The sequence below is a fragment of the Micropterus salmoides genome, unplaced genomic scaffold (assembly GCF_014851395.1).
Source record: "Micropterus salmoides isolate LMB-PRFRI ecotype aquatic unplaced genomic scaffold, ASM1485139v1 Ms_hic_scaffold_5, whole genome shotgun sequence".
Classification (NCBI taxonomy): domain Eukaryota; kingdom Metazoa; phylum Chordata; class Actinopteri; order Centrarchiformes; family Centrarchidae; genus Micropterus; species Micropterus salmoides.
The window spans coordinates 19656423-19683876 of NW_024044237.1; the positions used below are offsets into that span (position 1 = coordinate 19656423).

Sequence of the window (27454 nt, forward strand, 5' to 3'; positions counted from 1 at the left end):
GCTGCTCTGAGAGAATTGTTTGAATGGATGGCAAAAAAAAGTCACTTGACAGTACGTTTACATTCATATGTTTATTTGTTTATCAAATACATAAGCTGGATATTGGTTGAAGGCAAGAAAGAAAGGTGCATATTTAGCATGACATACCAACGCTTTAACCCCAAGGGTTGAGAGATGAGGTGAGCCACTGTAGATGATAGTCTTAAAATATTAGATGATTTAATTTTGTGTAAGAGATTGTCAGAGGTGTTGATTCATGCTGCAACTATTGGTAAGTACAAGGGAGTCACATTACCTTAAACGCCATTTGGCAGTATTTGTCAGGTTTAATAGAGGGCTAACAGCAACTTAGTGACGTACCAAAAGGTTAGATAGTTCTTACTGGAATTGTTGGTACATTTGTCTCAAACATTACAAAATACTGTACTACAGACAGAGGAATGAAACAACCTTAATTGAACAGGAAAACCTCAAACACAGATTGAAATGCTTACTGCACTTAACAGCATTTAAACTAAACTACTCAAAGTACATCCTCAGAGATGACAACCAAGCTGAATCAACACCTGGGACAATCAACACAAACCAAGCATTTTAACCAAACTGGTATTTACTGCATGATTAAAGTATTGTGTTGTAAGGCATTCCGGTGTGTTCTCCTGAGGAAAAGTGCCGTCCTGTCGACTAGCTTGCAGTCCCTATACATGGCTTTGGTTTATGGAAAAAGGCACGTACTTAAAACAAAAACAGAATCTCCTTTAAAGTGAGAGAGCAAAGATTCAAGAGGCTGAACCAGACAGCAGGAGAGAAGTTCATCAGAAAAGAAAGGGAAAATCTGCTTGAGCTGTCCGGACACCGAAATGGATAGAGTCAAAAAAATATATAATTTATACATTACAGCTGATTGCATAGATCTACATCGTGTTGTTGCTGTGTGCAGAACCAACATGAAGAACGCAAATTTTTCTGTTTTGATCTGCAGCAGCCAGTTGAAAAAAAGGGATCAAGGGCTGCAGCTAGATTTGTCTTTTTAATGTGAATTTGAGCATCCAAGCAGAAAAATCACAGGAAAAAAAATCAAGTTTAGCCACAGCCAGTGTCTCCTCGGCCATCAGTTAATATACTGTACACACCCATATCTAGTAAAGCAAGCAGAATATGTAATAAAATACAAGACACACCTCAGTTCCTTCTACAAAAAATAATTCTGGTGGATGTTGGTTTGCTCCAAAATCAATACATGACTAACGCAAAAAGGCAAAAGCAGAATACACATCTCCAATCATCTGAGCTTCATTTATAATTAGCACACTACAAAAGAACATTTACTGATGCTGAAACCAACGCTTCCCTTTTCAATGCTACTGCAGCTAGAGTATAAAAAGACACTTAAATACATATTCATACACACACTAGTTCATTTCTGTGCATAAAGCAGTACAAAGTGTTTCATTAACTTTGACACACACTGTGTGTCAGAATTTAAAAATCAGTCATACTTTTCCTCGTTAAATTTCCATAAAATGTTTTTTTTTTTACATATCAAAATTGCAGAAATACAAAGGGCTGACTCAGTAATACTCTAAAGAACATGACTGCACAAGGAGAAATTCAATTTGGGTGTTTTGACTATCAAATTATTAACATTTCCTAATGTGAGAAAAACAGATGGACAGACATAGGGGTCGGCTGCAGAGAGACAGTACAAAAAAGGAAACAGAGGAGGTAGATGAGGTGTCTCTACAACCAGCCTATCTGTGTGTGTGTGTGAATAACTGGGCTCTGAAAATGTCCCAAAAGCTTCTTCACATGTACCAGAAATCTGGTATTCAGATGTTCACATGCTTTGCATTTTCTTCGCCAGCTTGTATGCGTTTAACAGTGTTTTATAGATAGCTTTTGCTTAAGGGATTACAGTAGAAACAGCACAATATACTAAGAGTTTGCTTCGGTAAACACACTTCTGAAACAATACTGAAGTAGATTGTGTAGCTCTCCTAGTGTCTTTAAGCTGTTCTTTGGTGTCAGTGAGGATTGTGATTGTGATGAAACTATGTAACAGTATTTCAAGTACCGTGATATCCACAGTTCTGACACACAGGCCATACTGGGATGTGTGCATGTGTCTTTGCGTGTGCTTATGAGTGAAATCTATGGCTTTAAATCACGCTAATTTGGCTCTTTGAACTAAACTGAAAATAAATAAAGAGCTACAAATGATGATGACACTGATTCTCCCAAAATCACAAGTAACTTAAAGTCTAATTCTGAGTCATATAAAAAAGAGGATTGTATTTGCTCTGTGAAATGGTTTATGGTGAGCAAAATGTGCACCAGCAATGTCCAAAAACAACAACACTGTAAATATGTGTGGATGAGTGGATCGCTGATGCTCATTTTGAAGGCACATCCAAAAATAAATCCTACAGTTCCCCAAATCGCTCTAAGCCTCTACGGCAGTGAGGCCGTTGCTGTGAGGTTTGTAGCCGTTGGCCTCGTTGTGGTTGAGCACCAGCATTTCCTGTTCGGCGGCCCGTTTGTCTCTCGCCTCCTTTTCCCTCACCAGTTGTCTGCGGTGGTAGAACAGGTAACCCGGCAACAGGAAGCCAGCCAATGAGAGGATCAGCAGGCCGAGGTTGATCTGAGGGGTAGTTGGATGACACAGGTGGATCGTTACAATCATACACTTCCTAGTGGGTGTCAGAGTTTATTTTGAATATCAGCCATCAGGGAAAAGGGAATGAGCAAATGAGAAAAACTGAGTCAGAGGTTATTTCTGTGGGATTATGTGGTTATAATGTAGCAAACATGCAAATAAATTGATTGAGCATACAGCAGTTATAATTTCTCTACAAAATGTAATTTATGTGCTTCAAAACATTTTTTTACGGTGCTCAAAATGTCTCATTGCGCCCTCGGAACTGAGACACAAATATAACTCCATACATCGCTGGAGGTGTTTGGAGTTGGAGATAAGTGTGCATCCTCACCCAGTACGGGTCTCCTTTCAGTGGTCCCACCATGGCGATGAAGAGGGGCTGCTGCAGCAGAGCGATCACAGCGCTGATCATGGACTGGAGGCCTGTCAGGGTGCCAAAGTGGTTGGACGGGTAGCTGTGGGAGAGATACGGGTGGTTAACAAAAGTTTGAAACACCAAATTAAATGACAGTGAGCCCCACATCAGTAAGGAAAATGCTATAAAACAAATGAGCTGTTGCTTTCTGTGGTACAAATTTATGATGGGAAACTGTTAATCACTGCCAGAGAGAGCACAGAAGAAGCAATATAGGAAACCGAGACAGTGAGCTCTTCTCAGGTCATAAAACATTCAATGTAACTTTTTAGTGAGTTATGTTTTGACTGGATGCTGAAAGCCTGTCGTAGTGATTTTTACATTCCTCCAGTTAACATAGGGACATATTTCTGCTGCGTACAGGCCCACACGCTGTCTTGTGTGGTAATGGACTACCACGAAACCTACATGACAACATGTTCTGTAATTATTTACATAATTTAATATTGTAATGCATTTTTCAGCAGTAGACTTTTGATTCAATTGAGCCTTTTGATAAAAGAATATGTTGAGTGGTTGCAGTGGTGTGGTTGTTTAACACACATAATACAGCATCACCTACTTTTGTACCACATCTGGTTGCCTTTATCACATTGTAAAGTGCTGCTTTGTTTGGTGTTTATATGGTGCTGGAAAACAGCTCTAAATGGGTCAGGAAATAGTCTTGTCAGGTCTCAAATATTATTCTCTTGTAAACTTGCATGTTTATTATCTTATTAATGAACTGGAAACTAGGTTATGCTTTTCCATTTCCTCTAAGATGTGAATGCGTTACACAGAGCTTCAGATGGTGTGGTTGATGAGGTGGCTCTGCAGCACTCACACAGCAGCATAAAGGCCTCCACAGCAGGAGTGGATGAAGCCTCGGACCATAGTGTGGAGGATGAAGGTCAAGATCTGAGGAAGGAAAAGAGTAAAGAAGCGACACAATCAATGGATCTGTTGGATCGATTTATTCTTTGCTTGTTCTCTGGCTGCCATTACGTGTGTGTGTGTTCAGGTATGTGTGTTTGTGCTACCTGTAGAGGCAGGTTGTCTATGAGGCAGCAGCATCCAAAAATGAGCAGCAGCATGTTGGTGAGAATAAAGGCTCTCATGGCGTTTGTCACTTTCTGGATCTTACTGTCTCTCTTGGGTCCACTGGTCTGTCTGATGGGGACGGTGGGGGGGGGGGTGTTTTAACATTAATAGTATGCTGGACTATTATAATGGACCATTATAATGACACCATCCAACATTAACATGCATTGTCTGTCACATCTGGTTACATCAAACAAAATGGACCATGTCATGTTTAGAATATTCACGATTTTCTTGAATGTAGACACTGTGATTTGTATCAATTGTATCAACACTGTTGATTCTACAACTTTTAAACTGTCATGACTTGACATTTACCTCTGCTCTGTAGCTGGGGAGACAGTCTTGTCCTCTTTACACTCCTTCATCCTCCAGTCCATGATGTATCCAATAAGAGGACATGTGGCCAGGCACAGAAGCTGCAGTGTGCCAAAAATGGACGAGTAGAAACTCACTGAAGGAGGACATATTAAATCAAATTAAGATGAAGAAAAAAACACATATGCCAGACACAAAGTATACAAATTTAAAGATGTTTTATTACCCTACTCACCTTTCTCTTTTGCCTCTATCACCAGCTGCTCAGATGCTGAAATACAAAACAAAGACCCACTCTGTCAGTAAGTCTTTTATGTTTAACAATAATTGTTGCTGAGAATGTGGTTGAGGGTTTGACACTCACGATGCTCTTTACCGTGGGTGACCATAAACTCCAGCATCTTGTTCATCGCCCCCATGAAGAAGATGATCCTCAACTGGGTCATCCCCATGGTAATCAGACTCCACAGGAAGATGGGAGAGAACACAGACCGACGGAAGGGAACAGCGTCTGAGAGAGGAGGAGACGTTCGGTGTTGTCCAACGTGAGTTCATTCATTTACTTTCATACACAAAGAGAAGTTAAGAGCAGGTGATTAGGATTTTGTTCTAGTCAGAGTTTAAATGCATAAGCTGTGCGGCATCCAGTCTGTCATTCTTTCAGCAAAGCAGTCATATATATATATATATATATATATATATATATAGATATATATATATAGTCATATATAAACCAGGGGGTCGCAACCCACGGAGGGATGACCCCTTCTATCCTGTTAAAGGTTCAGTGTGTAAGTTTTAGTGGCATCTATTTGTGAGGGTTGCAGATTGCAACCTACAGCTCAATCACCACTTACCCCTCCCTTTGCAAGCACGTAGTAGAAACTATAGCAACTTTATTACTGCACAGCACCAGCTGGACTCACCTCGACTCTGCTTGCCTTGTTTTGGTTTTCCACTGTGGAAAAGTTGTACCTGTCCCTGCTTCCAGGTACTTTTTTTTATATCACCTCTGCCGAGGTTCCAAGCAAGCTGAGGCAATACTAAAATGTGACGTGAAAACATGGCAGACTACTCATTGGTCAGAGAGAATCTTCCATATTCACTGCATCATCATTGTGCGCGCCGGACAGAGGCCAGCAACAGAAAGTTTTATATTTTACAATTTTCATACATTATTTCATCACTAAATCCACTTCTGAGAAGTTTTGAGGTGAGAAATCATCTGTGTAGATTTCGAATATTGACAGTTTTACAAAAATTTATGGTGGAACAAAATTGTGCTTGAAAGTTTTTGGAGTTGAGGAACTCCGCAAGTGGCGGACCCACGGGAAGAGCTCCCGAGGCCGGCCAGCCGCCCGCTCACAGAGCCCTCTGGTCCCGCCGTCACACAGACTGCTGCAGCAACAACGGCAGAGGAAATTCTGAGTAATGTTGAAATGTGTTAACTTAAATCTAGAGACAGCTGTGTGTGTGTCGCATTACGTTGTGTGTGGCGTTGCTATGACGACCAGCTACGTTGATGGGTACTGTCTCTGGGTACTATCTGCAATGGAAAACGGAGCACGGCTAAACCGAGTCGAGGTGAGTTGAGCTGGTACTGGTATTGGAAAAACGGCATATGTTGGCCGACACGCTCTGTCTAAATAATACGTGTGGTCTTCCATTTGTCCAAATATCACTTCTCTTCTTACTTCTAACAAACCAGATGACTACTACTACTAGGACTTCTTCTTCTTCTTCTTCTTTGTACGTATTCAATGTAGTGACGGAAGGTGCTCTGTAGAGTAGTTTGTCTGTTTGGGCTACTGTAGAAAAATGGCAGTATGTATGTAGATGGAAATGGCTCATTCTAAGGTAATAAAAACATAACGGTTCATTATGTAGGGTCTTAATTCACCACGAAGTTGCATTTCTGGCAATATATCTTCCTAAATATTACACACTGAACCTTTAATAATCTCGTGACCCCTCAGATATTTTTGTGAAGTCAGAAAAAAGCAAATTTCTGCACAATGAATTGTTTCTTTTAAGACTTTTCTTGTAAATGAGGGGTCCCAAGTTTTGTTTTAAAGGGACACAATCCAAAAAAAGGAGAGGTATTGATATAAAGCATGAATGGTTTCAAGCATAGCAGTTGTGTGTGTGTTTGTTGACTCACTGGGTTCAGCGTCAGTTCCATTAGGAAGTTTCTCTGTCGAGTGTCGGACGTCTCCATTTTTCTGGCTCAGTCTCTTTCCAACAACCTTCTGGTCTGACGAAGGCAGCTCTTGTAGTGTTAGGATCTTGCTGTTTTATATATAAACATACACACACATTGAGGTTAGATGAATGAGCAATGTTCTGATAAACATTTTTTGTGTCTCTGGAAAGAGACAAAGCGACAGGCTGGCGTCCACACTGACCTGTAGTCTACCTCGTCAGGTGTTGGGAAACCTTCTGTGGGCCAGTTGAGGAAACAGTTGAAAAAGACAGACCCGGCAAGACCCGCCCACACCCACATGATAACCTGGAAGGACACGCCGGCATCGTAGATCAGCTGGAAAGAAGAGAGAGGGGGTTATTATATTTTTCAAGCAACATGCACTTACTTTTAAAGGTGCATTCATTTATGTTTTTAGCCACTTGGGGGCAACAGAACACTGACATATTGTCACCTAGTAAAGTTGGTGAACATGGTAACAAACATTTGCTTATCTATACTTCCACACAACATTAGTCATGTTCTTAAGTTTGATGCTGCAGGTAGCTTGACCACAACTTCTCCCAAAAAAACCCTCACTGACTGAAATTTTTTTTGATACTTGCTCGCTGATTTCACCCACAATGTTCATTATGTAGTACTATGGCTATACAGTTTATTTACATGGTTTATTTGAGAAAATTATTTGAGTAGTTATTTGAGAAAACTGTGAATATTATCTTCAATTTCTTCTAATATACCCTTCGTAATGTACCTTGACTCCAGGGAAGGTGACAGCAGAGGAGGCGTAAGAACCAATCATCAGAGACATGATGGTGGAGCTCAGAGAACCAAACATGTTGGGGAGCTGCAGGGACAGAGGAGAGGAGAAATAAGAAATGATATATATAGACACATTAGATGTCAGTTATTACACTAATAAAAAATGTTAGACCTCAACAGCATGAAATACATTGAGCCTGTGTGTGTAACATCTCAGGGTTGTCATGAGTCAAAAAATAATCTAAGTGTAGTATGTTATTTTGACCAACAGAGGGCAGACAGCTGCTTTATGTAACCAGGATGAACCACACTGAGGAGTTTCTTAAGACACTGAACTGCTCCTGCCTATAGAGTTTGCACCCGGTAACCCATCTCTCCCTCTGCAGAGCAGACTCATTAAAAAAATACTAGTTTCCATGTCATGAGGAAACATGAAACAAAGCCATGACCCAGTTTGGTTCCAGACTCCACAGTTCAAACACAGACTAAGCTATACTCAGGCAGACATCCACCGTCTTTATTCTTGCTAGTTCAACAAATTCTTTGAGGTAGGATTAAACATGTGGAGGCCGATCTATAGTCAGTTCTCAATGAAATTCAGAGGGCTCTGTGGACCCAGCGTGGGGACATTCATGACACACAGTAAAGGGGACAAGGTGGCGGGCACCAGGCACTAACACATCATATATCAGGTCGACCTATTTACAATAGTAAGAAGCTTAGCAAACATAACAATGACCTATTGTGCTGCCAGCACACTCGGTGTCCTTTGATTAGAATCTTAAATGGGTCAATTACAATTATAAAATCACATGTGTGGGATTTTAGGTGTGTTGAATGACAAGTTCATTATTCTCTTTCAACATGGATCAGGGTTATCCAAACTTTTGCTGGCATCCCCTAATCTCCCCGCGGGTTCGGGGTTCACTGTGTCGTGTCAGTGTGCCTTTCTTTTTTCCTCCCACAGGTGTGTGCATTTTCAAATGACGTCAAGTCACAGTTGGGAAATTGGGAACACAAGCAACATTTTTTTCACACTTTTAGCAATTAATGAAAACAATAAACCAACCAATTCAGAACGTTATTTACTATTCTAAGATGAAGAAATGAATATAAGCATTGTAAAAAGTATTTCAGTTCCCATTAAAGTTATCTAAACCTGAATTAAATGATTTTTTTGGCCACTTCAGGGCAGGACAACAAGCCCAAATAGGTGCTTATAAATTATGATATATAAAAAAACTATGTTGCATTGCATCAACATAGAGCTGTGCAATTAATTTAATTTTAATCTCAAATACAACTTTGGCTTCTACTGATTATAATAACAAGTTAATGGAAAAAAACAATCATTGCCGTTTGACAGTGAAACTTGTTTTGTCTTAGAAATTTACAGCTGTAGCTCTTGTCCTTCCCTAAAAGTCCAAACTCACTTTCTGCCAGGCTGTGATTCAGTTCAGCTCAAGTTGACATGACCTGGGGTTATAACTGCTATAACTTTAACATTATTGGCTTTAGCCTGTGGCATTTTACACTTCCCCATACAGGATAAGCGGGCATAGTTAATGGATGGATTATTATTTATACTTACACTAAACCAGGAGTGTTGCTTTACCTGGTCCGTGCTTGTAAAATATCTACTATGTCCGCGTCTTCTAACGTCATTCAAATTTATAGTTTTCTCACTGCTGGTTTAAGTCACTGCATCTCTGGACAGAACACCACGTTTGTATTTCAGCGTTATTTAGCGCAACTCGTTACATTCCGCACTGAAATACAATATATTTCACTATATAGTATAGTTCACCTACCGCCTGCTTTGCTTTACATCACGCACACACACACACACACACACACACACACACACGTACACACACACACACACACACACACACACACACTACACACACACACACTCAGAGCCCATCCCCCCCACAAAGCAGTCAACTACGGGAAACATTGCTCTGCTGTCATCCTCTTGCGCTCTACATGCTGTTTAAAGTTAATAATGTTGAATTACTATTTCTTATTTCAGGGGCTATTTAGGATTTTGGGGTAATGCAAATATAATAATGTTTTAAAAAGAAGCATTAAATTTTAAAATTCAAATAAATTAATGATGTTTCTTAAGTCAATGAGTAATATGAAATTATGAAACATGAAATGGTATTTAATTTGGTGAAGAGCACATTATGACTTGTTAGGACTCAACACTCAAAGTTTACTTGGGACTTGTCAGACTTGACAAGCTGTGAGATTGTCTTCGGACTTGCCTGTCTCGATCGGTCCGGCTTACTTGTGACTTGGTCCCACCTCCGGCTCTTAAGGTGCTAAATAACCAGCTAGCCGCTAACTTAGTTACAGCTGGGTCTTTAGAGGTTTTTTTGAAAACAGCTGCCTGCTGCAGCTGGAATTGACAAATGTGAGAGGGGTGAGAGTGAAACAAAACAGTAAAGTTGGGGGTCGGGAAACCAAAACAACAAGATGAAAGAGGCTATAAAGTTTCGTAGAGCTGAAGGCAACTGCAGAGTGCCAAGCGATAATTATCTGTGGGTTTGTTACTGTTATGGCAGAGAATTGTGTCCTCTTACATTTAATCTTTTATGCATGTTCTTTTACTATTATTATTATTACTGTTTTACTATTATTGTTATATCTTATATATATATATATATCCTTATCCTTCTTCTATATTCCTTATGTTAGTCTGTCCACATTTATTAAGGTTTAGGTCAGAGCTGTGAGATTGTTTTTGTGTTTTTCTTTCTTGCTGTTCCTCTCCTCTCCTTGCATGTGCATTCAAGGCCGGGAGAGGATCTCGATTCCCCAAAACATAGAAACCTAGACTGTGTAAATGATTATCTTTTTAAAATGTTATATGCTTTATAATGATGCAGTCACAAAACCTTGATATTTATTTATACACTTGCAGAGGTCTCACTGGTGGGTCAGAATTTATGAAATAACTCACAGGGAAGAGTTTCCAGGAAGTTTATAACCCCATATGGACATTCCTCAGTCCAGTAAGATGTAAAGGTGGATGGATGTAGGTGAGAATTTACATGTGAGCTTTTCTGTGAAAGTAGATGTTTTTGTGAGGGGGTCAGCTGCCGTCTGGACATCAGCCTATGGTGATGGTTTATGTCTGGTTGTGTGTGTGTGCCTGTGTTTTGTAGAAGGAAGCATGAGAACACCTCAGAGCTGACACAACAGCAATTTGGCAGGTAAACAGGAAAAAAAGCCTTCCTGAGGATGTTCAAGAGAAAGAGCCTGACTGTCTGAGCGACATCAGAAAAATATCCCAGGGAACACCCGTCCTCATTCAGCTCTTCTGAGAATCGAAATACCTCACAGCCTGTCTGTGGCCATGTGATCTACAGCGCTGGACTGTCGAGGTTTGTGGTATGTAGGCGAGAGGGCCCTCAGCACACAGGGGATTTTGCATCTCTTACTAATGTTAAAGCAAAGATATTCCAGCCATGTGAGATATCAGCTAACGGACGTTTGCTTTCAGAAGGGTGGTAGCAGCACCCCTAGTGTGTCTGAGAGATAAATGTGTGAAGCAGAACGTAAAGACAAAGCGTGACATGTGTGTGTGCATGTGCCAGCAGCAGGCGTGATTCCCACTGCTGAGTTCTGGCAGTTCTCATAAAATACATATTTCACACAGGGCCTTGCAGCACATGCCCTGCATGCTAACGCTGCCAGGGGGACGTGAAAAGAAACCACGCGTGACTCTGTAGAGGCACACGAGGGTCAATTGCTGTCAGAGAGTCACACACAAATGGAGATTTGGCCGTTCACTTGTCACGACTAATTAGCTCAGGCTCTACTCCTGCTGTGCTCACCCACTTGGGTGTTGTAAGACTTTGGCACTGAGTTTAATTAAGACCTTAATCACTGAGAGAACGGGCCAAATAGTAGCTTAATGAGCACTGAAGTTTTAATGCAGCTCTGGACATGTGGGTAGAGAGGTAGAATACGGGAGGAGAAAGTGGAATAACAGGGAACAGGAAAGGAAGAAGAAAGAGAGTTGTAGAAAACTAAGCAAGGATAGGCTGCGGCTTCAGCCCCTCTCTGTCTATGCAGCTCTCAGCAGGAACCACTAAAGACACACCTGATTAGCGCTGGCTTCTTCTCTCCACCTCAGTTCTCTGAAGCCATTTCTCACAGATTGGTCAAACCATTTTCCCTCACAGTGCTCTTGTTCAGCTTCAGTAAGACTTTTATAACACAAAAGTGGTCTAATGTAAAGTGGTCCGACTGCCCTCTATGGAAGCCTCTAACCATGAAGTGTGACTCTCGCTTCTTGAGCTTTCTTTGTATTTAACCCAAGAGTCATTCACAAATGCCCAAGTTTGTTGAGCAAATTTAAAAGAAGCTCAGCCAATCTTTCTGCTCTGTGATCAGACAGGCCCCTGCATGCAGCCAGTACTGTTGAAGGGCAATGCCATGGAAGAGTACTGTCCTCACGCCGTCAATACCAATGTGACACAGGCAACACACAAACTTGCAGGCATACTGTACATAGTTAATATTCATCTTTAATGGTAGTTAAGTACACTTGCTGAAGGTTGTGTGCTTCTGAAAGGTTAGTGTGAATCACCTCTATGATATGCAACAGTGCCCTTACATGAACTTCAAAATCACAAGGGTGTGTTTGCATGGGTAATGAGGCTAGAGATCAGTCTCAACCAAATATTAGGAAAAAAGTTGTTTTGCAGGTCAGTTTTTAATAGTTTTTGCAAAGGAAGTAAAAAGATGTATCCACATTCAACCATGGAGCAAACCTCAAACTTTTATCAAGTTAAGAAACAACTTTTACAGTTCAATAGGAAACAATCTCCAAAATTCAAGGCAGCAGTAGACCAGAGGGGTAAAATTCAATTTTTGTCAAGGAGTCCAGTGTCTGATGAGAACATTATAGTGGCTGCTCTTTTAAAAAAGGCTCTATCTCTGTAGGGATCATTTCCATAAAGATGTCAGGCACACAGAGGCACAATTGCCCACAAGGATTTCGTTGCAGCCCTGTCTCATTGCTGCTGACTGCAGTGTGCTCGCTCAGTACTACTGGACCAGTTTTAAAAAATATTGTCCCAATTAGTCACATAGACACAAAACTATGGGAAAATAGGGTCCAGATTGAAAAATACAGAAGTTATCCTGAAATAAAACAGTCACACACTGCACACTGCAATCTTTCAGATGAACTAATGCTGTGTGACTCATTGATTTACAACTTATTGGCTACATCTGAGGAATTTGTATTTCTCTGCCAGCTTTTGTTTGCAACGAGACTTTATGTATTATTACTATACACAGTAAATGTGCGCACAACACGAGGGAATTAACTACTTCGATCAAGGTCACGCAGTTAAATTATTTCACCAGCAAATTTCAAAACATTCCTTAAAGTTTAAATGTTGTATGTTATGATATTATGGTATGTGTTTTGTACTACAAACTTGTTTAATTTCCCCACTACACCAGCTAATAATAACATGTATTTTATTGTTGCTATTGTTGCATATTATTATTAGCCATGCGTAACTGTATCAAATCATATGACAGACCCTCAGTATCAGAGGATTGTGTCCTTCATTATCGGTAATTGAATATAGAAGGACGCTTGTTTGTTCCTTAAACAATAACTCAATAGAACAGGTTTGTCTTGTTTCATAATCCATTTGAGCTATCAACCTCAAGCACATGGTTTAAATCATGCTGGCATGAGTGTGCATGCGTGCGTGCTTGTGTGTGTGTGTCTCAGTCTGCCATCATTTGCTCAACAACAGCGTGGAGGTCAGTCAATGCTTGTACAGCCAACCCCATTAGAGATGGAAAGAGGGAGGGAAAGAGAGACGCAGGGGTCAGACAGGGACAAAGAGAAGGGGGAGGTGAACATTACTCAAGTGTTTGTGTGTGATTAATGGAATAGAAAGAGCACAGTGTCTTCCTGTGCTAGGGTTATGTGAGCGTGTGTTAGTGGCCAAACACTAAAATGTTGCTGTGATGCTGCTACAACGAGTCACAAGGAAGCAAACAGGTTCTGATTCCATTGGAGATGCCACATGACGTGTATCTTCATTGCCAGGATTCATCACTGTATGTGCATGTGTGTGTGAGAGAGAGAGAGACTCGTGTGAAACTAAGGCTCCGTGAATATGTGCACTCGTGTCATGTTGTCAGCTTGAATCATGCTTTGCACTGTGTGATGGATTAATTCCTGCTACATTTTTTATCGATCAACTAATTTATAGGAGACAGTTTGGCTGATAGATCAATTACCCCATAACAGACACACCAGCTGACACAACCCAGTGCAAGGGGAGCTCACAATCAATATAGTAGGGGTAAGTTCATCAGATATACACACAAGGTGGGCACCAAGCAAGGCCATAAGAAGAACAGAACAAACAAAACTGTGGTAACTAACTGCAACCCAAAGAAAACAAAAACAATTAACTCTATACAATTGTATTATGTTGCATGTATACGTTTTTACAATTGTATTAGAAACAATAATAATAAATAATAGAAAACATATTCAAAACCAACCAGCTACCCAGCCGACCCCTACTTGGGTTTAATGTAATTGTCTCAACAATCACCAAATAGACCTTTACGTGCACCATATCTCAATAGGGAACAAACTTCTTTGATGTTTTCCTTCTGTAAAACAGCCACATCAGCTGTTATTTCACATTGCTAGCAATTTTCAGTGAGATCTGGTGGCACAGTTGACTTTAATATGGATGGACAGAGACATATGTCTCAGCTCTTCTTTTCCACAGAACCAGCCTAAAGTCAGCACACAGAGTCAGAGGAGAGGGTCATCTGTCCATACTCAGCTTGGACCCTCATTATCTAAACATCTGTTTCGTGTTCGTCTCCCTGTGTGTACATAACCATTCGTACATCCACACGTGTGCACAGTCATGCCGAGTTGAAAAGGTTCTGCATTGATTTTCTGCTGACTGCCGGACGGTACAGAGACACAAGTGAGAGAGCGGGAAGATAAGAAGACGGGAACAAAGGAAGAAGGAAGGAAGCAAGAGAGGAGGGAAGAGACAGTGGAGAGAAAGTGTGGCCTTGAGTGTTTTGAATAGAGGTCAGTGGGCCGGGCTTTGTGGAGGGTGTGTGGTGAACTACAGGCTGTTATTGGCGGAGACAAATCTGGCAGAAGTCATGTGCAACTCGAATGGAAACATTGTTAACACTCATATGTAGTACCGATACGCAACACAAACCTAAATGCTTGCAAGGACACAAGAGACAGCGGCAACAATAAAACACACTTGATAATGTTGGTACCAGCTGACATATCACACGCAAATACACATGCCTGATGTGAATGTCAACAAACACGGCTCCCAGTCACAACGCAAACTGTGTCCTCAGCTGAGATAAATAGAGGCCTCGACCACGCTGAGACTCTCAGCTACCAAAACCCACCTGCTCATTAGTTCCAGGAACATCACCCAACATCAGTACTGCAGAATATGAGTTATGTAACCACGACAGACACATTTAATTTTGTCAGAGAAAAAAGGTGCCAACATGTGACAGATAAAAATGATCCTGACTACATTAATATTTAACATGATGAAACTCCCAAACACGGTCTATTCCACAGTTGAGTGGCCATTTCCTTTTTCTCCCTCATTGTCATATTTTTCTGTCACAACAGGTCTTACGCATAGACGTTAAAAACGAGCACAACGGCCATCAAAATACGGGTATCGCTGAGCATGTGGGCAGAAACTCACCCACCAAAACAATGAAACCTGGCACAGAGAAGAGTGATTGTCTCCTTACAGCATTTATAACAAGACCAGAGAAGAGACAATTATACTACTCATGCTGTAAATCAGAAGCTAGCTGTCCCTGGCAGTCTGAAAACAACTACACAACATCTGCAGTGTGTACATCTGCAACACACTGATGATTTATGTACAGTTTGTGCTACTGATTGTCTAATAATCACAACACTACCCTCATGTGTATATATCAGTATTATTCTTCCTCTATTAATCAGTCAGAACTTCTTTACTGTTTCCTGCTGGTTGTGTGTCTCACCGTGAGAGAGGTGAAGGTCAAGCAGATGCCTCCAAAGCCGTTCAGGGAGAGAGCCAAGAAAATGAGCTCTGACAGAACTGAAGAGAAAAAAGAGGAACACAGAAGAAGAGTTAATGCCAGTCTGTTCCCTCTCAGAGCAAGAGGAGGACATGTCTTCCAGCGTGTCCACTAAAAGGCTTAAAAGGTTTACAAATTTGAAGATGATGCGAAAGGTGGATATATACAGGTTAAAACAAAACATTTCAGATTCAGCTACAAAATTTCCAAACATCTCAACGGTTTAACTAATTACTCACTGTTTATTTGCCTATTTTTACTTTTCTGTTTCTTATCAGATTTTAATCATAATGTTTTGGGGTTTCTGTCCCATTCTTGTGTATCTGATATCTCAGGAATACCTTGAAAGAACTTCTTCAAATTTAGGAAAAACTTCCACCTGATGTTTTCAGTTGAACCAGTTAGGATTTGGTGGTCTAAGGTCACTGTGACCTCATAAAACGCACTTGGCCATAACTCAAGACTTGATGATGTTAATTATTCAGCACCATAACTCAGAAACAGATGGGGAGATTGACTACTCGCGATCCTGTGAGTGAGTTCTCACCTGTAGCTTTGCATCTAAAAAGGCCAGTAGAAAACAAAAGCACGTTTTTTTAGCTACACTCTATAAAAATCAATCTTTACATATTAATCAATCACATGTGTAGCTGTTTAGCCACTACATCTGTAATAATCCTTCATTAATCAGTGTAACAATGTGTATTCACTGAAATCATACATTCACCAATATCGTAATTTAACCAAAAAATACATTTTATAAGTATTCCAAGTATTATTATTACAAGTTTTCCAAGTATTCAATACGTATATTATGTGAGTGTGGAGAGACATGGATATAAACAGCACCTGCTGGAATTTTACCACATGTCAAACACCTTGTATTGTTATTTTTGACGAAAGGCGCTAAACAAATAAAGTATGTTGAATTGAATGATTGAACCCAACTGGTTGGCGGGGGAATACTAGGGAGGAAATTCTATTTTTTTGTGTTTTTGCTTGTTTTTGTGTTCTTGCATTGCTCTTAATGTACATACACAGAACAAGCATTAACAAACAGGACAACAAGCGCAGCAAAAACAGACCCAACTACAGTACACACATGCACACAACCGTAAACAAAACAACATTTGTAGACGGCAAGACAATAGTATAGTGGAGCAGAGTGCAAAGGATGCTGGACCAAATATTTTTGTCCATGTATTATTATGTTCATGAGGTCTGTAGATACAATATATGCAGTATAAACAACAGCTACTGAATTGCCAGAATGATGAATAAATAGTAAATAGTATACAGGTAAATGTAAGAGTGAGAGTCACAGGGTTATTGCACAGGAATTGTTCCTGACACTGTATGTGTGGAGTAAATTGTTTATCAGAGTAATGGCCTGTGGTTAGAAATTAAAAAGCTACGTTACATAAGTTAATTTTTGCAAACTGCCATGAGCATTTAAAACATAATAGATAATATGTTGGGACAAAAATAAGGAAAGATGTGGGGGGCAAGATACAGGCTCTGCTAGATGATTCAACAGGCACTTTTTTGATGCCCTTATAAATTGGAAGCAGCAGTAGTAGACCTCAATAAACAGGCTGTAGGAATTTTTTAAAAATTAGGTAGCACACAGGCAACACCAGCTAAGCCACCGTGATTTAAAAATGTAGTGTGGATGCTGACTATTGGCCATTGTTACGAACCTGACCCTGATTTCAGTCACACTCCGACCATCTGAAACTATGTCGTTTCCATTGCAGCCTGATGCAACCAGTAAGACAGTTGTGAAAGAAGGGGTGTGAAGAATGTGGAGGAAATAATTTGGTGATATGGATACGTTAACATGGAGAATGTTGCTCTTCCAGTTGAACAGCTGGCCTTTTTAAATTAAACCATGACCTCAGGTGGTGTGCTTCCAGCTGTCTCTCAGAACTTACACTGAACGACAACTGAGTGAAGCTTCTGACTGAGTGGAATATTTTTGATGCAACACAATATTCATATAAACGTGTTGGCCACAATAAGTATTTGTATCTTACAGATTTGTTCTGTCACATATTTCTTTTGATATATATATATTGTTAATAATATATTTATATCTAGTGTGTGTGTGTGTGTATGTGGTGTGTGTTTGTACTCACCATGAGGGTCATGGGCAGATATGGCCATCATACCACAGGACAGAGCGAAACACGAACTACAACAAAAGAAAAAGGACATTCTAAATTCTTGCGTACTTTATCAGTTGTTATCTGCCAAAGACTGAAACTGTCAGCAGCCTGAATGTTTAAACATATGCAGCTCCAGATAAACTTCTCATTATCCATTTTTATCAACTTTCATCTGGCGTGGCTATTCAATTTCATAACCGCTAAAATGACAGAGAAAGTGTGTGTGAGTGTGAAGTTTCTTTTTTTAGATTTTATTTAACTGAGTCTATTTGCCCTGTTCTGAAGATAATACTGACATCCCTCTCTATTCAGACAGTAAAGAGCTGTATAATTGTATGAGAAAGTTTGGTTGTGGTCACACCAACTGAGAAGTAATTTCACTACTGACATGCACAACAACTCTATTGCCCTACCTACATTCCTTGATTGAGTAGACAACATAGATAATCCTTGTGTAATAATTACAAAATTATCCATTATTTTCTCTATCTTTTATGCCTATTCTCAACCCAATATGTAGAATAATACTGAAGTGGTAGGCCTTCCCTTTGCCACATGATGGGCTTGCACATCTGATAAGGTCTGACAAAATACAGAAATGAGCATAAAGCATTGACGTTACAACAAATATAGAAATATTTCATGTTTTAAAAGTTATATGGGTACCTATAAACAAGTATATATTCTATGGAAGCGTAATGCATTTACTTGAGAAAAAAAGTCTGCCCTGTTTTTCGAAATAAACAAAATACTTATCTCAGAATTATTAGATATGTTTTCATGATAATATTTTAGCATGCTGAAAGTCATATATATATATATATATATATATATATATATATATATATATATAGTAAACGTGTGGTGCAAATGAGTGACACTGTTTAGCACTGATATAAGATATAGATGTACAAGTTAAACTAAATTTTCTGACATAAATAACATAAAAGTGCAGTGCACTACAGTGCAGTTGAGTCATTGTTAATCTGCCAAAGAGTGAAACTGTCAGTAGTTTAGCAGCCTGACTGTTTACATATGCAGCTACAGATTAACATCTAATTTTTCAATTTTATTAACTTTCATCTCATTATCAAAGAGTCTGGTATGGCTATTCAATTTCAGTGTGTATGTGTCTGTGTGTGTGTGTGTTTATATTTGCGCATTTCTAAAGATACTACTGGCATCCCGCTGTATAATTGCATGTGAAAGTACAGTTGTCTTCACACCCAATTAGAAAGAATTTTACTACTTACTATAGACACGAAGTGCATACACACATTCTAGTGCCCCACCTACATTCATTCATCCACACACACAGTCTCTTGCCAGAATGTGCTCTGCCTGCTTTTTTTGACTACTGTTGGCTCCTTTTTTATGAAGCTTTAACTTCAGAATCATAACATTTATAAAGTCAAACCTCCAAATGACAATTTTTCATCAAGTTTAGGTGTTTGTGAATTATACTGAACATAGAAACTTTAACACATAATCCCTACAGACGAGCTCATTCCCTCAGAAATGTGACTACTTTTACAACAATTACCTGCCCACCAGGCGAAGTGGGCGTGGCCCAAACTTGTCCATCAGGATACCGAGCGGCAGGGTGGCAGCGCTGAGCAAGAATGAGCCAATTGTGAAGCCCAGATTCAGCATCTCCTCCTGGTCCACACAGCTGAGCCACTCTTCCACCTCACTGCCAGATGAGTTGCCCAGAGACACGACCACGGACTCGTTGACTGTGGGAGCCGGGTGTGGATGGTAGAGTGATAAGAGTACGTACAGAGAAAGCCCAATCAAACACATTTCTTTTTAATACTTTGCTCTAATCTTTGCCTCTTTGTAGTACATTGATGCAAAACTTGTATCTCAAAAAATAATCAAACAGAAGTTAGACATAAGCCATCAGTGAGAAGGAGTAGACAACATAGATAGACACCATTGTTACAAACCCTTGTGTAATAATTTTAAAAAGAACCATTTTTTTCTCTTTTTTCCTGAATTTTCTGAACCCAACATGTAGAAAAGTACTGAAGTGGTTAGCCTTCCACATACTGGGCTTGTGCATTTGATAAAGTTAACAAAATACAGAAATGAGAATAAAGCATTGATGTTACAACAAATATGGACAAATGTTTCAAAAGTTATATGAGGTATATTTAAACAAATATATATTCTATGGAAGCATAATGCATTCACTTGAGAAAGAAAATCGTGCAAGAAGCTCTCACCAGCAAGAACAGATGCTGATGATAATCAGCCTCTCTCTCCAACAAAAACAGTGCTTGGCCTGTAGTAGTATTGACCAATCACGTTTGAGCGGACTTTGGTTAGATGCAGGCAAACAGTCCGTGTGGAAAGCATAAGAGGTGGAACACATTGGCCAAAATCGGCTATTGTCTGATGACGATTTAGCTTTTCACCAAATTTGGAAACCTCGAGATTAGCTATTTTAATATTAATTGTTAGCTTTTTTTAAAAAATGTATCTGCATTCAAAATCTTCATCAGACAACAGACAACGGGTTCAGAGATTGGTAATCAGACGAGAAGGGTTTATCTGCAGTCTCGCAAGCTACATGTCACACCCACTTAACTGTATGCCACACCCACTTTACTACATGCCACACCCATTTTACTACACAACACGCCCCCTGAAATAATAACTCCCTGGATTAACGTTACTTATTTAAAACCAAACCATGATGATTTCCTAAACCTATAGCTTTGGTACCTTAACCAAACAAAACTATGACCATTTAGAGGGCGTCTCATGTAGTAGGTATGTTCTGTGGACCTACAGACAAACTTGGTTCAGACTGTAACAATGACATGGTGTACAGAAGAGGAAGTCTTGGCCCGGATATCCATTATCCGGAGATCTGTTTGCAACACCCTGAAATATGGCCGTTGCCGATGCGTTGAGATCGGTTAGACCCAGGAAAGTAAACTGTTGTTACCAAACTCCAACTAAAATAGATACATTTTTTAATGTGGGATCTTATGTGCTGTGTAAAAACACTAATCACTTAAATAAAACACAAATCATCAATGTCATGAAGTTGTTAAAGCAAAAACAAACAAAAACTTTATGGTTAGTGAGGCAGATTTTGAATTTACCTGAGCACAGGTGGGAGTAGAAGCCTTCTCTTTTCAGCATGATGAGCAGGGAGCCCCAGCCCAGCAGCACAGCCGAACACAGTAAGTTTTCAATTACCGCCGTCACCGCCATCCACCAGCGCCTCCTGTAGGCCTGGACGAGAGAGGGCGCCATCGCTGCTGCTCTGTGATAGAAGAGGGGGGAGGGACAGTGGCAGATGGAGGGAGAAGATGGGAAGGGAGTGGATAGGAAGAAATTAATTTAAATGTTCACGCAAGGTTTCATTAAAGAAACTGGATGCAACAACTATGAAACAGTCTTAACTGAATATATATATCACGTTACCTTCCTCTATATATATAAATAAAAGCCACATACATTAAATTCATTTAGCTGACGCTTTTCCCAAAGTGACTTACAATTGCTATATTTATCTGAAGTTGCACGCCCCTGGAGCAACTAGGGGTTAAGTGTCTGGCTCAGGGACACATTGGTGGATATGTCGCAGTGAGATTCGAACCCTGGTCTCCCACACCACAGGCATGGCATATATGTTATAAAGTAGTCATATATGTTGTAAAGTAGATAAACTGAATCTCTTTAGGAATGTATGATACAGCATGCAAAAGTGCCTTAGCTAGTTTGCAAGGCTTGTCACTAGATCAGCCTTTATACAAATAGACAAAAAAATATATAAAAACAAAAAGCAAAAAGATAACAAGATAATAATATGCCAACTAATTACTTTCATTATTGATCAACCTACAAATGACTTTCTTGTTGAGGCAAATGTCCATCACAATTTCCAAGACCACAACATGAACAGTCAATAACGCAACGATATTTGATTAACTATCATTGGAGAGTAAGAAACAAGCAAATATTCACACTTGAGAAGCCCAAAATTTTAGCAATTTTTGCTCAAAAAATGCTTAAACCTTTATTCGATTATCAAATGTTTGCCACTTAATTTTCCGCTGATTGACATATCAGTTGCAGCTCCAATACAAACAGTACAAAACACAAACAGTTAACACTACAGTTTAAAGCTGTTCCAACTTGAGCTTAAAAGGATCCCAGTCATGATCCATTATGAATTCTGTGGGTAAGACGTTCCACATATTGTTAACCAGAACAAAGAGAGCCGTTTGTCCACATAAGGGTTTAAAAAAGGGTTCCTTTTTTCACTCAGTTAACTTCCACAAATAAAATAATCTGTGATAATTCATTAAGTTTACTCCAGTGGGGAGACCCGAGGAAGTCCCTCAAGACAGGACATTCTTCTCTCAGATTGCCTAATGGGTGTCAACTCCCCATGTCACCAGCGATTGTTTTGTAAATCGTACCTCACACCTTGCACTGCATTGTTCTCAGAAATGCTCCCACTCTGCTATCAACAGAACAGCTATTTCACCCTTGATTTTGACCGATGGAAACAATGTCGAGCACTCTGTCTGTCTGTCTGCTTTTGTTCTGGAAATAGGCACAGCATCTTAAAAGGTTGACATTTGCACCTGAAAGCAGCACAGAGTTGCACTCAAGGAGTCTTTCAACAACAAGTAGCTACAGTTTGGCTTTGGGGTTATCTCGCTGGTATTAACAGTTCAAAAGTGAATAGTGGTACAGCTTTTATGTAAACAATACAGACACAAACAAAACAGAAATCTGACACTTATGACGTGGCTGACCAAACAAAGTCAGGTTTATTATGACCACCTGGAAACACACACACACATCTGGAAAGCTTCTAAACAAAACAAGAAAGATCCAAATATAACCAGCTGTTCCATTTAGCAGCAAACCAGAGAAGAAATGGAAAGGAACAGAGGGGAGGAAAAGTCTCAACCACTTGATTTGAAGAGAGGCGGGGTGTGTCGGGGACTCAAACAGGAAACACTTACTCTGTACTTCCTAATGAGGGCATATCTTCAGCTTGTGTGTGTGTGTTGTATGGGTGAGAGGGAGAGAGAGGATCTAATGGGAAAGATTTATGTCTGCTCAAGAGGCGTGCGTTTAATGCAATTAACTATGTCCAGTGAACAGCCTTAGTGCTGAAAAGAGTGTTTGAAAATTCCCTTTAACTGTAACACCGCTTGCTGAAAACGCCTTCAGCACACACACACACCACTCCCCAACTTTCAACGATGCGAGAGAGCAAGACGACGCTCATGAAACAACAAGAGCATCGTATTGAGAAGACAGAGCATAACAAGACAAGAGATCAACCGCAGTAACGAGGCTAACTTGTTCATTCTGGGTGTCTATAATCAGGGGTGAGACTTTAATTAAATTAGGGCTGCAGCTAACAATTGTTTTAATAATTGCAATATCCCAGAGCCCAACGTTACTTCAGCAAATGTCTTGTTTAGTCCAACCAACAGTCCAAAATCTAAAATATTCAACTGACTGTGATGTAAGACCAAGAAGAGCAGCCAATTCTCACATTAGAGAAGCTGGAACTATACATTTGTTGGCATTTTTGCAAGAAAAATTAATAAAACATTTATCAAAATAGCTGCAGAATAATTTCTGCCTATAAAATAATTGATTAATCGACTAACCTTTGCAGCTCTACTGGAAATACTGTATATCTCAATATTGACATGACTCTAACAGCTCAGTCTTTCCCCAGTCCATGGCTTCCTGACATATGAATGACAGTACTTGCGAAGGCTTCATGTTCCTGTTTATTTTTTATTGTTTATTAAATCAAACTGAACACATTTCACCATGTTAGGGGTATATCTTCCTCTTCGGACACTTATCATACAATATGTATCATAGATGCTTCATAAATAACGTTTTGTGCAAACGACCTGTACCGTGACACCATCGTTGCCATAGGACACATCTCATATACATACGTATCTCATATCAAGTTGTGAGTTTTCTTAATGAGTTAACCTGCGAATTGTTAACATCAACACAAACCCTTTGCCTGTGAACATCCTGTGATGCTAAAAATAGCAAAGCAATTTTACGGACTTCTTGTTTGGAGAGGATGTAGTAGGCAGGTTTCCCACTAGCTCCTACAGTCAAGTCAAAAGAGCTTTCAGTGAAAAGAGTCTGAGTCTGTGAGTATTTTATACCTTCAACAAACCGCTAAAGATGCCTGAAGCAGGGAAACAAGCGAAAGAAGATGAAACTGTGGGAGCTACTGCTGCTAAAAATAGTATAACAATGACAGACATTTCCAAGATGCTGGCAGAGGATGCAAAACCTGTGGTAAAGTGATCCTGACCTATCTTTAATCTCGACTGTGCCGTCCTGTCAACGTCAGCGCATCACGATCACTACTCACTAACTGTGCTGCTCCTCATTAGGTTTCTTGTATAACAATGACTTGACTAAAGGCAGGGTGGACCCAAAAACCAGAATGTCTGCATTTAACATAATTATATTAATGAATAAAGCTGGCACTACTACACACGCTTTCCCCACTGAATGCCAGTTTCTGCATGCTGTGTCACTCAGAGCACCATTAATCCTTTCCATGCCCCCTCTGTCTGACCAAAAACACTAAGATACTGTCTTGTGTCTTTATGGAACATTTCAGACAAGTATTACGTGCAGAACCAGTCTTGAAACTGACCACGTTGCAAAAACCAGGACAGTAAATGTTATAAAGTATTTGTTAGTGTGTTAATCCAGCAGAATGGACAGACAGAACAGTCACAGTCCATTTAAGGCCTCTGTATAGAGGCTTCTGTCACATGATGGATTCGATTTACGGTGCTGGGCCTACAACACACTCAGGAGACAATGTTGTAAATGCAACACAGAGTCACTGCTACAGAGTGAGTGTGTGTGTGTGTATGTGTGTGCGTGTGTGTGTGTGTGTGTTCGACAAAGGCATTATCAGCTGCTCCACAGTGAGTGTTTCAGATCAGGTTATATGACCATGTGCAACTGATGCAAGACACAGGAGTCATGCCAGTTCAAGACAGGGATCTGGCCCTGTTGCCTCCTCCTCCTCTCAGTTTCCCGCCTGTTTGGCTTATTATGGCAGCAGTTACCTGGAAAACGTCACGTCATTATGGAGAACACTGACAGGCTGACGACAATTACAACTATAGGAGGCCTTGGTGATAAGGAGGAGTATCCTGGTGTTTGTGAGGCGGGAAGATTCAACGCACATAGCAAAGACTTGAAAACAAGCTAAAACATGAGAAAGGAAATTAAATATGGTTGGCAGGCAGTTGTGAGCCCTTCTCATAACACAGTGGAGTGTGTGTGTGTGTGTGTGTGTGTGTAGGGAGAGCAGGTGAAGTCTGCACTATGACACCATATAAGGAAGCTGCTTCCTGAAATACCTGAGCACCAGTGACTGATGCAATCTTGCCATGCCATGATCAGTTTCACTGTTATGGCCATGGAGAGCATTGGTATTTATAGGGAAGGGGATTATATTAAGCTATATATTATATTTACGTTAGTTAGGATTAAAAACATTTTTTTCTGCTGCTTCTGTATTAAAATTTGAGTTGACCACTTTGAATTCATCACGTGTCCTGCTTCCTTTCAAGTCTTTCTGTTAATGCTCCCATCCAGCCCTGCTCTCTTTTCCCCGCGGGGATGTTTCTGACCTCGACCAGCCGTGTTTATCAACCTCTGCAGGACATAAAGGACGGCAGGGCAAACTCTTTATCCTCACAAGTTTCCAAGAAAATAAACCACGCTCTCTAGGAGCCTCTGTTCCCCGAGGAGTCCAAAAAAGCGCAACCCCCGAGGCTTCCCGGCCGGCAAGCAGCTGTCTCTCCGCGGGCGGCCGCTGCAAAGATCCGTCCTGAACCGCGTGCTGTCCAAAATCTCAAAAAGTGGTGGATAACACACCTGCCTACAGGTGACACAGTGAGGGAGGCATAAAGAGCAACATATGGCAAAAGAATTTTATAATTGTGCTGGAATGATTAATTGATAAATCAATTAATAAACAGAGAATCAATTGCCAACGCCTAATTGATTAATCATTTAGCAAAGTAATTTCAGAAACAAAAAAGTAGCCTAACAAACATATGTCAGGTCTTGCTTCTCAAATTTGAGGATTTGACGCTTTTCTGTGTTATTCATCACTGTAAATTGAATATGCTTGGGGTTTGGACTGACGGTCAGAAAAAATAAGAACTTAAAGATGTCACCTTGCGGTCTGGGAAAAATATGAGGATGATGTTTCACTATTTATATTGAATAATAACAAAATAAATGAATAAATAAATAATAGTTGCAGTCCCCATGTAGCTTATAAGACAACTTAGCCTACTTTTGCCACTGTGGTTATCACTGCCTTTGCACAGTTTCTGAATAACTTTATGAAACACAGCCCACTTAAACACGTAATTTCCTGGGCTACATGTGTCCTTATTCTCAGGTCATTTTTAAATTAAATCATAAAATATGTCTTAAAAATCTGACTTTAAGTGCCGCCCATGAAGGCAACCAAACGTGTCTGCCACAAATGCTTTTGGCTAAAACGCTGATAACATTTAAGTAAGAGTTTAGTAAAACGCACAAATCTAATTGCAGCCACGTGCTTATAGACATAGCCTACCTACTAAGAGAACTGACAGAAAGCAAGAGCTTCCTTCTCAAAGAAAGACACAAACTACTGTAAAAGCACGAGAAGTCACTTCCGACAAATCTTCTCACCTTCATTTTATTTCCTACTGACACTTTCACCCTCTCTGTGAAGACAATGAGCCTTTTACATATATTCGCGGGTTTAATATGCTACAGCATATGTAGCCTACACACTGCCTTTTGTGTAGACTATATAACGTAAAAAACGGCCAAGTCTCAGTTTCATGCCACGTGTTATGCCGCCACATTAGGCACGTTATTACAGTATAGCCTACACACTTACAGTGGCAACATAGTGAACACTAGAGAAAAAGCTCATAGTCTACTTACTTCAGTTTTATGTCTTCTTAGAGAGGAAAATGCTTCAAATGAAAAGGCCTTTGTTGCTCAAAATGAGGGAAAAAGTCGACTCTCACATCTGCTTGTTGTTCTCTATGATTAGCAGCCTAAGCAATAGGAGCCCGAATTAAACCGTTTCCTTCTGCTTCCTTTCTCTCTTGTAGAGATTTCATAGTAGCCTAATCCTCAAGACTCCACACTTCTTTTCTCTCTCATGTTTCATTAGAGACTCCCCCTCTTCTCCTCCTAATTTGACTTCTAATTCCCTCCCTCTTTCAGTGACTTTCTAAAGCCACCACCCTGCTGCCTTTCTTCACCACTGGATCACAGGACAGGACAAATCTTTACCTCAACTCGCTCCGTGCAAATGTCCCTTGTGGATTCTGCAGCCGAGGATTAAAATGCTTAAAATACAAACAAAATGTGAGAACACATTAGGCTACATACACGTCTACAAAAGCAAATTCGTTTAGCAATACAGTCTGCAGAAAGACTATGTCCTATAGTCTATGCAACAGGGATAAACAATAATAATGATAGCTAATGATGTTAAAACAAGACAAACCTGATACTAGATAGCCTACTAGTACAAGATTCTACTGCTGTTGTGACCTATCCTTTTTGCAGTGTTGGGTTCATACAGAACAATAAACACCTGTTTTTACAAGTTTATAGAGCAGTTCTGACAAAACTTGCATCAG

General features: G+C 40.1%; 1 protein-coding gene across 3 annotated transcripts; it reads right to left on the reverse strand.

Moving 5' to 3' along the window:
- Positions 1 to 52: 52 nt before the first annotated feature.
- Positions 53 to 27119, reverse strand: slc43a1a (solute carrier family 43 member 1a). 3 transcript variants are annotated; one of them, XM_038699457.1, is made up of 15 exons: positions 27102 to 27119; positions 20858 to 21021; positions 19285 to 19477; positions 17712 to 17767; positions 15517 to 15593; positions 7430 to 7522; positions 6878 to 7011; positions 6634 to 6761; positions 4837 to 4983; positions 4708 to 4743; positions 4473 to 4608; positions 4094 to 4223; positions 3898 to 3971; positions 2991 to 3114; positions 2444 to 2641 (listed from the first exon to the last, which is right to left on the reverse strand). In XM_038699457.1, the coding sequence occupies exons 2-15, from the start codon at positions 21009 to 21011 to the stop codon at positions 2444 to 2446; spliced, it is 1680 nt and encodes a 559-aa protein (XP_038555385.1). In that variant the 5' UTR covers positions 21012 to 21021; positions 27102 to 27119. The 3 variants fall into 3 exon arrangements, with proteins under 3 accessions (XP_038555386.1, XP_038555385.1, XP_038555383.1); XM_038699455.1 differs by lacking the exon at positions 27102 to 27119 and adding an exon at positions 26745 to 27031; XM_038699458.1 differs by lacking the exon at positions 27102 to 27119 and having other exon boundaries at positions 53 to 2641; positions 20858 to 21011.
- Between the last annotated feature and the right edge of the window lie 335 nt (positions 27120 to 27454).